Genomic DNA, 11,822 nt, shown 5'->3' on the forward strand with positions numbered 1-11,822 from the left:
GTATTAGATTGGTTAAATTCATAGTAAAGTTCTTGACATGACCATCTAATAAAATTAATTTAAAGGTCGAGAGATGTCGCTTCTCTCTGATGGTTGTTTCAACTTCAGGAAAAAAAGTGTCCGTGTGGTTTTTGAAGACATCACCTACTTTTCTCTGGCAGAACCCATTTTCCTACAGTACTCTAAAGCGTTCACAACCACAAAGTTATTAAGTTTTAGTAATTAGTGTTCATCGTATAGCCAAAAGTTCAGAACGAGGCAGTCCTATCTGTAGCCGCATCAGAGAAGCAGTTCAAGACTACAAGAACGCATGAATGGAAAGAGTTCAGACGCGAAAAAGAAAACTAAAAGGTTGTTCGTACCTATTAAATCTTCGCTGATATATGACGACTGAAATTGGAATTTGGTGCAACTACTCGCTTCCTGTGGACTGCAAAAGAACACGATATTAAACTACTCGCTGAAACAATGCCCCCAAGCACATCACCTGCATGACCCAAACAGCCTGCACCAATCAATCACAATTAAACTATCATCAGCAGTAGTAGATTTTATTGATGCCACTGACTTAGCATTTCAGTAACCAGAACTGACAGCTAAACACACAAAAAAGAAAGTTGCAGGATATTGCCATGAAACAGACTTCAATGCAAGTGAGATGGGCAAAGAGTAAGAATAACCAATACATCATAACCACTGCAATGTGTTAAGTAGTAGGATAGAGGACTACAAGAAGATAACTTGCAGTCCCCAATGTTTGATTTAAACACTAGCATCGATGGAATTTTTTCTTTGTAGAAAAAGCATAGGAGCATTCAATAATTCAATCAGAACCAAGTGTTGTCCTCTGAATGAAATCTGCCATCAAAACACGACAGTGTCCAACATAGTCCCCAGAGTCTGGATTATGTTTGATGACATCAAGTTGGAGACATGCTCTTCCAGATGCTTTTTGGCATCCTGCCTTCCCACATTAACAATAGCCAATTTTTCTGGTGGAAGTTCATCCTCCTCTTGTACTGCTTTGTTGTATTTGATAGCCAAATCCAACATTTCCTGAGTATGCAAACAATAGGTTAGATGTACGGGTTTTTCAACTGGCAAAACATTTAAAATAACAATTAGTATCCTAGAATGTTCTGTTCAGGAAGTAAAACTAGGTCTTATTACATACCTGGACAGTCTGCTCATTAGTTTTGGAATGGGTGTCAAATGGCCTAAGTATCAATCCATCAGTCCACTTCTTTTTGTGAAGGTTCAGCAACATTTTCTCCTCCAGCTCATTCTTGCGGTAATTTATTGCTATAGAATAGTAATGCCGGTTCAACCCGTGTATCAGTGCCTGGTGAATAACATCCAGAGGTAGATCAAGTGTACCAAGACAACCAACTCAGAATGACTTTAGATAGTAATAAACAAGCACCCAACCTGAATGGATGGTTTGTTGAGATGCCCAACATTGGATGTTGTTTGGCGAGGCTCCTGGCCAAGCATCATTGTCTGAGGGTTGATCAAGCGGAAAGCATCAATGACCACCTTACCCTTGACACTCTGGATTGGGTCTACTACAACAGCAATTGCCCTTGGATTGAGTGCTTCAAAACTCTGAAGGAAGCCATCCAAATGATATAGACCACACAAAAAGACATCAGAATATTTTACCATCAAAACAAAACATAGAAAATGCCATTGACATAACCCACACAGAGAGGCATATTGGCTGAATCAGTTTTCTAGATCTAGACAAACAAACAAAACCGATATAACTATCGTATGAAATACACCAAGAATCAACCATATAGCATGGTCAGCAAAAGAATGACACCCCAAACCACTAGATCCACATCCATTATAAGACAAAAGCAAAAGAGAGAACAAACATCAATAAAATAAGAGACTTGTTGAATAGAAGATGACTACACACCTGCTGTGTGTTTATGTCAACACCAGAAAGCCAGCAACCAAAGCCTGGGTGAGAGTGGTACCATCCAACCACCATTTCAGGTCTGTAACATTAAAACCAAAGTCAAATATAAACACTAAAAGAGAAATCTAACAAACAAGAAAATAAAAAACCTACCAGTGCTTTCATTTAAAATAAATTCTGGAGAAATGTAGATATACAAGAATCAAATATCATCACAGACAAACTTCTTTAAATGCCAAAAATCTTAAAATCTTATCACATAGATGTAAATAAAAAATCTTAAAATTCCAAAAACAAATAGATACCTACCATTGCAGACAAAATTCAAATATGAAATACCAAACAAGACAATGAAATTACATGGAAGGAGAAGTAGTAACGAGGGTTCTCTTGTTGCTGCCCAATCAAACAGTATGCATTTCATTTTCGTAGAATCCTATCATTACATCAACATCGACTGAAATTTCCAGCTACCTAGTAACCAATTTTATTGAAACGAGATGGCACTATAGTCTTCTGAAAAAAAGCATGTTGAGTGGCAATCTGTCATAATTCAGAAACACAAAGTTGTAAAGAGAAAATAGAACATTTAACCACTTGAAACTCCCTGTTCATTAGTGCATAAAGCAGCAGAATCATGTATATCTATCATCATGAAGATTTATCCCAACACCCTAACCTTTCCCTTACCACATCTCATTCATTATCAACGATGTGGCAAGTGGACAAATGGGTTCATGTGAATGTATGGGCAAAAAATCATGTTAGCTGATGAGGTATTTGATAAACTTTAAGTCTCAAGTCCTACTATAGAAAGAATAGAAGAATCAAAATCCAGTCACTTTAACCTTGAGAAATTCCAATATAGAACATTAAAACAACACATCTTTAGCTGAAAAAGAAACAACTTTTGACTTTCTGTATGGCAGCACTTAAACAAGACACTTGAAGAACATAGATAATTATGGCGTTAGGTTCCAAATGACAGGATTGTCTAAAAACCACATAGTGTTGCTTCTGTGAAACATGGTGTTCCTTTGAACATCAGTCCATTTACATAATTGTTTCATGATAGTAAACCAATTTAATGGACAAAAAAATGCCTTCTTGTAGGGTAAAATAGACTAGATGAACCAATCAAGCCAATCTCAATTTGAGAGATGTCATTGTTTACATTCATAAACAGTATATTGACTCAAAAAATTAAGACCCTAAAACTAAAAATGCAAGAAAAATAAAAAGAACTTGCAATCCTCAAAATTTGAAGTTCAATATCACAAGGGGGAGAGAGGAGATTAAAGAAAATGATTAACCTATAAATGGGCAATATAGCTGGCTGAATGGAGATGGCAAACAAAAAGAGCGATATCACAAACAGACAATTTGTAAGTAAATAAAGAGAGAGATGAGCAATAAGTAAATTTTACAAAATGTGAATTTAACAATATCAAAATTTATTTTTGAATAAGACCTGCTAAAGACAGACAACCAGCTTAACCCTTTATTAACATGGTTCACAGGATCAAATTTTTTCAAAGATTAGCCATCATAATAAGAATGGATCAATCATACTAGATTGCAAGATCAACAAATCAACCCAAAGGCAGCCTGTAAATTAATAAGTGAAAAAAACTAAATAGAAAAACTGAAGATATGTTTGAAATTTTTTTTAACAAAAGTACCCTTTGAATAGTCCTTCTCAAGAAGTCTTTCTGTATTCTCTAATGAATATATAGATTTTACAAGATATGGATAAAATATATAACTCAGTGTTATAAACATCCAAAATTTATTACCTAAAAAAGAGAAATAAAGAAATTCAATATTATGTGAAGTCATAAAAATATTGCTCCATCCTACCAATGTTACCAATGCTAAATTTTCAGAAAAAGGTAGATTGCGCAGACATGAATTAGAGATTGCAGAATATCTCTTTCTCCCTTCCCCCGAGTTTCCACCTCCTGATGACAGACAAAGTTTTCTTTGCAAGTCCATGTAAAGAACTTGAACATGTTTTTCTTTCTTCAAAGGCCATATAGGCATTTGTTCAGAACTTCACATCAGTAAGTTATTTTCCTTGTTCTACAGTAACCAGCTTACGCAAACAGTCATAACCTTAAAGCCCTAATCAGTAATCCCGACTCAAGTCAGAAGTAAAATTGGTTCAGTTTCTCACAGATCCCAAACATTGCTGAGGAGGAGAAATAAGAAATGAGGGAACAAAAAAAGCTCCAGGCGTCATCTTCTGTCAAGTGTAGCCACCGGATAATAAACATTCTTGCAATGTACTATAATAATTGATATCCTAATTCAATGGTAACAAATTATACCCAAAAAATGAACTCGAAAAAGGAATTTAGTAATTCAATGAATAAAGCATGCAGAGATCCTACGAATTAGAAAACCCGAGGCAGGTAGAAGAAGTACCTAAATCCATTATTAGATCAGCCAAACAGCAGCCTAAAATTAGCCCTAACTACGGAGGTACAAAGTAAGCGGCTAATGTTATCTGGTCTTGGAACATGCATCTCTTTAAAGATCCGGTGTATGTATTAGTAGAGAGATGGGAAAAGGACTACCACCTTCCGGTCTGCTTGAGCATGTCGAGCATGTTGGTCTGGAAAACGTGATCCACGGCCTCCACGCTGACGCCCGTCCCGCTCTGCGGCATCGCGAAGACGTCGACGACCCGGACGGTGTACTCGTCCACGAATTCCCCCAGCATGAGTCCCATCACTTCCATGGGCACCCCGGCTCTCCCTGTCTCCCGGATATCACAGAAACCCTAATCTTAGATCGCCGCCAACACAATAAAAGAAGCAGAAAAAATAAAGAATCGGAAACACGGAGATGGAGATTTGACGTTACCATGCTTGAGCATCTTGAGGAGGGCGAGGGAAGAGATGTAGACCTGCTCGGCGGAGTCGAGTTGGGGGGAATCTGTGGGCGGATGGCCCATCCCGCCGGCACCCGAGAAGATCCGATGCAATCTCTCCATCCCTTGCATATCCCTCTTCTTCCTTCCTTCCTTCCCTTTCTCTCCCTCTCTTGCTTCTGTTATTATTCGTCGAGGCTTCGCACAACCCCTTTCGCCTGGGGAGAATTCCTTGGTAACCTGTGATATTTTGGTAAAAGACGAGCAAACCGACGTCCCCTCGCAGCGACCCCGATTGCCGTACTGGCCCTCCGATGCGAATCAAACGGACGACAATAATTCTTTAATCCTTGATAACTTACCCCCGCCTCACGCATGAGCGGGACCCGCTGGGGATTGTGGCTGCCTGCCTTAAGCCGCTAGGGTAGTATCCAAATCGGGTGTGTCGGGAAAGCATCCCCCGAATGTGGACCGATATGTCGATCTTGATCCGACTTGACCTACACCCGATCCAATTTGGACGATCTGTCGAGATCATGAGTCGAGTAACGGGTCGCAAGAAGTTGACCCGCTAACAAAGTGGGTTTGCATGATCGCAAGAAGGCGTGTATTCGCTCAAAGGTATATTTAAGTCCGACATGACTTCCTTTCCGAATCTAATGGAGAATGATTGATTTGCAAACTCTGAGACCGGTTCGAACCAAACTTATGGACAAAGTTAAATTTGAAGATCAATTTGATTTATCGAAATTGACTTTAGTAGGTGTTTGCATACCTTTATACAGCATTGTTCTTATAACTATTGATTGATTTAATGATATAGTTGTTGTCTTTATAATCATTGATTTAATGAGAAATATTTTTTAAAAATATTATACGAATATGACGTGCTTAATAAGTTATTCATATTCTTTGGTAATTGATATGACATGTATAATAGGAGTTGACTGGATTCCATGCATCGTTTGATAAAAAAATAATAGTCATAATATTTATCCCTCGTTATATTTCAAGATAATAGTCATAATAATCAAATAACTCGAACGTAGGATCGGATCGGATGTTCCACAAACATTGACCAGTCAACAAAATGTATCATTTAATATCATATTTGAGCCGTGGAAATTATTTATCTAATGTGTTAAATTCGCTCTCTTTAACGCACAACATCATCGAATGACGTGGCGCACTCTTTACAGTCTCAGCTTCGGATCGCCCTCTCGTGCGCTGGAACGCACCACGAACTCACACAACACTTGGCCGCCACGTGGAAGCATCAGATTCCTTTCGGCGCAGAATATTCCATGCACCACGAACTCGGAGTCGTCCGCGTGGGTAATGCTTGCCCTCTCCGGTGCTTCTGATGTATCCTTAAATCAATACTGACCGTATGATCCTGCGATCATCACCAATTAAATGCATCTCACTCACTCGTAGCTTACCGGTTCATATCCCTACCTGCTAACCGGAGGAAGTTTTGGGGTCGGGGAAACCATGACCGGGTAGGAAATAGAGCTTAATAGGGAGACGAAAAGACCATAATAAAAAAGAGGAGATTTCAGCCCGACGGCATAGTTAGGGTTTCGGTTCGGGCGAGGGTGGGGATGAACGCCGGAGCTTCTCCGGCAGCTTTCTAGGATTCGTGAGTCTCGATAATCGGGTGAGTAACAGTGGGATCCGTCTACGGAGATGCAGACAGAGGCGCGGGTGGGGGTCGTAGTGGAGGGTGGTGGCCACAGAGCCCTTTCCTCAGGCCACGCAGGTGGCGCAGGCGCCCTCGATGGTGGGGCTAGGAGTTACTCCTCACACCACCCCCAGCAGCAGCAGCAGCAGCAGTTGCAACATCAACCGCAGATCGGGACGGTAGCACACCTTATATCCGGCGGGGTCGCTGGTGCCGTCAGCAAGACGTGCACGGCCCCTCTTGCTCGCCTTACCATTCTTTTCCAGGTAGCTAGCTCTTCGATCTGCCTCCTGTCTTGCGACGCAATGGAGGAACCTCTTTGCTCTTATATATGTAGTTGTACTCTGTGTGTCTGCTTTTGTTACTTACGAAATTTCTATCCCCATTGAGATTTGTAGTTGTGATTTGATTTTATTTATGTCGAATTAACTAATGTGGCGATCCTTTTGGACCTGCAGGGCAGGAGCCAGAAACTTCCAGTTTCTGAACCTGCAGGGCAGGAAAGTTATGGTAAACATGAGATTGAAAATTTATCAACATCTTAGTTCGGATGAAGAATCTTTGGATCAAAGGGTGTTCTTCCACGCATCAGTAGGCTTATGGCATGAAATGGTTGTTTGTTCTAGCCATGTATTCGTTGCTTTTTGTTGTATGCTAGTTGGTATGTTTTTGATGTTCAATATTATAAAGAGGCCGCACATGGACTGCTAGTTCAGAGAATTTGGTCACAATTCACAAAAGTTGAAGGCTTTATAGTTGGATGTACTACCTATTAAGTTTGCAGACATGATGTTCCAGCTATTAAGAAGTCATAAGATGCAATGGATTTAATTTCTTATATAGTTTCTATGTTCTGGCCGACTCAAAGGTTTTCAAATCCCTTCTTTGCATATTAGCTGAATCTGGTTGGAATCATTGAGGTTTCGATTGTCTACGACATCGCTTGTAGTTCTGTTGTAGGGTTTCAATGAGCTTTTACTATGCCTCTATGATAGTACTAACTAAATGAGTTCCCTTTTTAACTCTTTATTTAGTTTCCTGTAATTTGCAAGATAAATAACGTACATTTTTAATGCTTAAATATTGGTTTTTTATTTTAAGTGGAGAAAGAAACAAACATTCTTAATTTCATTGATGAACTTCATGGTTGTTTCTTATTGCACCACAAATCCAGGTTCAAGGAATGCACTCTGATGTTGCAACTCTAAGGAAGGCTAGCATATGGCACGAGGCTTCTCGTGTTGTTCACGAAGAAGGTTTCAGAGCATTTTGGAGAGGAAACTTGGTCACTATTGCTCATCGCTTACCTTATTCTTCGATAAGCTTCTATGCCTATGAGCGATACAAGAATGTAAGTTCGAAAGTTCATTAGAGAAACATGCATTGGTCTTTAGTTCCATACTGATTTCTTTTTTAATGATATTTTCGTGCAGTTTCTGCAATTGGTTCCTGGTCTAGATAAGCATAGAGACAGTGTCAGTGCAGATGTCTGTGTGCGATTGTTTGGTGGAGGTTTGGCTGGAATAACAGCTGCATCAATGACATACCCATTGGATCTTGTCAGGACACGTCTTGCTGCGCAGGTAATCATATTATTTATTTTTGAAAATCAGAAACACAATTCCATTTATTTTTACTCTTAGACCTGGTAGTGAAATTTCATTTTTAATTGTATTTGATTTATCAAAGACTTCTCGTCATGTTAGGCTTTCTGGAAGTCAAACTGAACCTTCTTTTCCTTCTTAATTTGGTTATCTTTTTGATGTAATAAAATTGGGCATGATGTTGATATGCCTAAGTGTTATTTCCATGCTGCAGCATGCTTTTCATTAATTTCATTAATGTGGTTTTTGTGTTGTGTGTAGGAATAATAAGAGTATAGAACTGGAGCAACTTGTCTGTTAGTGAGATGACTCACTTTGCACGTACTGCGATGGGAGCTATAGGACATTTTTAATTAGTTGCAGCTCTCATCCTGGTTCGTGATTTTCCTAGTTACTTTTCTAAATACTGGCTGCAGGAATGTGACCACACATTGCTTAGCTAATTGAGCTACCAAATTGCTTTTGCATTGATTCGTACAATTGTCTTCTAAGTTTTATTATTTGTTGTAGTTCTCATTTTCCACTGGATAGAGGGATCACATTATCATGTGCCCTTTGTCAGTGCATTGAATGTCCATTCATGTGTTACAGAATCTTTGTTTTTCATATTAAAATCAGCGCGAGTGTTTTGGCTAATAAGTTTATTATTTACTGCTCTAATAACTATGTTCAATTTTCTCATGTTATCTTTTGGTTATTGGATATAACGTGTGAGATGCCAAAAATATAAGCTTTGCATATCATTGGCCATAAATTGCTGGATCAATATAACTATTTTTCTTCACTGTAGTACTACTAAGTAATTCCCCATCAGCTATCAGTAAGAGCTATTTGTTCCCCCTTATTCATTCTCCCAGCATTTCATTATTTTATTGGACTATATTAAGGTATGCTCATAATTTTTAGTCCTGCATATTTGCTTTAAGAAGCATACCAACCCATGCATGTCCCTTGATGTCAAAAAATTGTTCCATATCTATATTGGAAGGGGGTGCTTTCATCAAGTGTCAACTTTTTAGGAAATTTTATATCTCATCAATGGATCTAACAAGTCAAGTTGTTTTTCCAATTTAAGAGAGAGGGGTCCTCTCAAAGACCCAAACTGTCAACTAAATAGTAAACTAAGTATTATTAAACAGAAAAGAAAGTAAAACATCCAGACATTTACGTCGAGAGCTTTCAATCACCTATAATTATAAAGTTACAAGCCCTTATTCAGTTAAGATTCTTAACTTGTCTATGTTACTCTGTCTTTTACATAAGAAATATGTTGGAAACAACTACATAATTTCATCTTATGGCATTGCTACAGTATTATGCTGCAGTACTGCTTCCTCTTTATTTAGATAAGAAGAGACTCTCCAAGTTGTCCTGTCCCCTTTCAGTTTATAAGAACTTCCAGTTGCCTTCTGATCTGATGTACATTTCATCTCCAAGTGTGTGTAAGTTGAAGCTAGTTTCCATCTTTATTCCTTTCAAAATAGCCCAGCTTGTGTCTCAAAAACATGTATCACAAGGCTCTGGAAGTTTGTGCGGTTACCATCTTCTGAAGTCGCTGGACCTTGGCTTGATTGACTAAGGCCGGAGTTCAAGATGGATCCGCGCTGCTCAGTAAGTCTAACTGCAATCCAGTCATTTACTGTGGCAACTCTTTTAATTGATAGGAGCATGCTATTGATTATGTTAGAGCTTCTTGCTGCCAATTGTAGCTGTATGGCTTGCAAGTGATTTCTGGACATGGTAGTTGCAGGGTTTCAAGTCTTTGACAACTTGTCTCACAATGTGCAGACAAATACTATGTATTATAGGGGCATTTCACATGCTCTGTATGCCATCTGCAGAGATGAGGGTATCAGAGGATTGTATAAGGGACTCGGAGCCACATTATTGGTAAACTCTTTTATATTTTGATTGTGGTAAAAACATTTTATTTCATCGTTGCTATTGACAATTGTTGAATTGCAGGGTGTTGGGCCTAATATAGCAATAAGTTATTCTGTTTACGAAACTTTGAGATCTCAATGGCAAGTTGAGAGGTGATTTTCTCTCTGTTTGATCAATAAGTTGCAATCTTTAAAACTATGTTGGTAGTTTCTTGCATTTATAAGCATCTGTGACTTTCAAATTTCTTTCTATGACATCAGGCCATATGATTCTCCTGTCTTGGTTAGTTTGGCTTGTGGAAGTCTTTCTGGTGTTGCCTCATCAACAGGTCAGTTGCTAACAAACTTACTTTCGATCCAATTATATATTTTAATCAAAGCAGGACACTGACCATAGTTAAAAGAATTACCTGGAGAATAATAAGGGAAGCCCAAAACAATGCAAAAAATATATGCTTATGTCGGATACTTGGATTAACCCCTAATTAACTTCTGACCAGGCTGAGACTATTCAGGGCTTCCTCACAAGTAGCCATGACCATTTCGATATCAGACAAGGTCAAATCGCCTATTATTTAATTTGTTTGGTTGACTAACCTTTCAACCAGGTTGAATCTGACTGTCCTATGCTCCATGATAGGTCAAACAAATATTATGTGAAGATCCTAATTCATGACAATAGCCACTTGAACTTATTTCACAGAACTTGAGCTTATCTCAAAGAAATGACCAAATGGTGCTCTGTGTGTGTGTGTGTGTGTGTGTGTGTGTGTGTGTGTGTTGTGTGTGTGTGTGTGAGGAGGAATTGTTTAATGCACCTATGAGCTATCACTGTTATGTGCCATACTGTATGGTATAGTGCGTCTAAGCCACAAATAAAAAATATTTAGCATATTAATATCCACTAGTATCGCCAGAGCATCAGTGTCACCCTGCAGATTGTAGGATTGGTGCAATTACTATGTGGCAGTTGTTTTTAAAAGATGCACACCAGTTTAACAATTGTTCAGCATTGTAGTTTCCTGGCATTACCAAACGTAATATACAACATATTGCTGACCTACCCAGTATGATTTTGCAGTGACATTTCCATTGGATCTCGTGAGAAGAAGAAAGCAGTTGGAAGGGGCAGCTGGAAGGGCCTGTGTTTATAAGTCAGGCATCTTTGGGACATTGAGGCACATAATCAGGACCGAAGGGTTTCGAGGCTTATACAGAGGTATTATGCCTGAATACTACAAAGTTGTTCCGGGCGTTGGCATTGTTTTTATGACCTATGAGACGCTAAAATCAATCATGGCAGGCATGTCATCGGTGGATGACTAAATGCTCTGAACTCAATTATGTGTGTTATGATATTGATCTTTGACATCTGCCATCGGCACATTTTGGAGTTAATTTGATACAAGGTAGAATAGTTTGTATCCTTAGGAATTACATGGTGGTGAGTTTTGCTGTTGCTGCCATGAACACTTCTATTGCTTGTACAGATGAAAATGCCTAAGTGTGAGCACAAGGCATGCAACAGATGATACTATTTGTCTTTCCATCGCTTTTGTCACCGACATTAACTTCCTTTTATTGGTCATTTTAGTGAAAGGTTTGATTTTGATCTCCCCGTGTTGAAATTTGGTTGTAGAACTACTTGCTGAGTGTCTTTAGCAGGAATAAAATATTTAATCCTTGTAGCATCCTTGTTGGATTAGGTGGCAGAAATCTGCCTTCTTTTTCATGGTGTGCTAGTAGATGTCGGCCTTAGATTGTTATCTTGAGAATAATTCTTTCTTAAGTACAACAGCGGTTAAAAGTCTTTCATCGCTTTTTTTGTTAGAAATATCAAATGCAAGAT

The 11,822-nt window shown here is 38.8% G+C and overlaps 2 protein-coding genes across 2 annotated transcripts; one reads left to right on the forward strand and one right to left on the reverse strand.

The window, feature by feature from the left end:
• Window positions 1–659: 659 nt before the first annotated feature.
• LOC135640827 (26S proteasome non-ATPase regulatory subunit 14 homolog) lies at window positions 660–5,105 on the reverse strand. Its single transcript, XM_065155596.1, has 6 exons — window positions 4,796–5,105; window positions 4,510–4,687; window positions 1,925–2,006; window positions 1,429–1,605; window positions 1,175–1,342; window positions 660–1,056 (listed from the first exon to the last, which is right to left on the reverse strand). Exons 1-6 carry the CDS (start codon window positions 4,932–4,934, stop codon window positions 865–867), a joined length of 936 nt encoding a protein of 311 aa, XP_065011668.1. The 5' UTR covers window positions 4,935–5,105; the 3' UTR covers window positions 660–864.
• A 1,154-nt stretch (window positions 5,106–6,259) lies between these two features.
• On the forward strand, window positions 6,260–11,585 carry LOC135641261 (uncharacterized). The gene is made up of 7 exons (XM_065156516.1): window positions 6,260–6,752; window positions 7,661–7,837; window positions 7,920–8,069; window positions 9,879–9,980; window positions 10,056–10,126; window positions 10,235–10,302; window positions 11,055–11,585. Exons 1-7 carry the CDS (start codon window positions 6,492–6,494, stop codon window positions 11,297–11,299), a joined length of 1,074 nt encoding a protein of 357 aa, XP_065012588.1. The 5' UTR covers window positions 6,260–6,491; the 3' UTR covers window positions 11,300–11,585.
• The last annotated feature ends 237 nt before the right edge of the window (window positions 11,586–11,822 follow it).

Source organism: Musa acuminata, chromosome BXJ3-6, assembly GCF_036884655.1.
Source record: "Musa acuminata AAA Group cultivar baxijiao chromosome BXJ3-6, Cavendish_Baxijiao_AAA, whole genome shotgun sequence".
Classification (NCBI taxonomy): domain Eukaryota; kingdom Viridiplantae; phylum Streptophyta; class Magnoliopsida; order Zingiberales; family Musaceae; genus Musa; species Musa acuminata.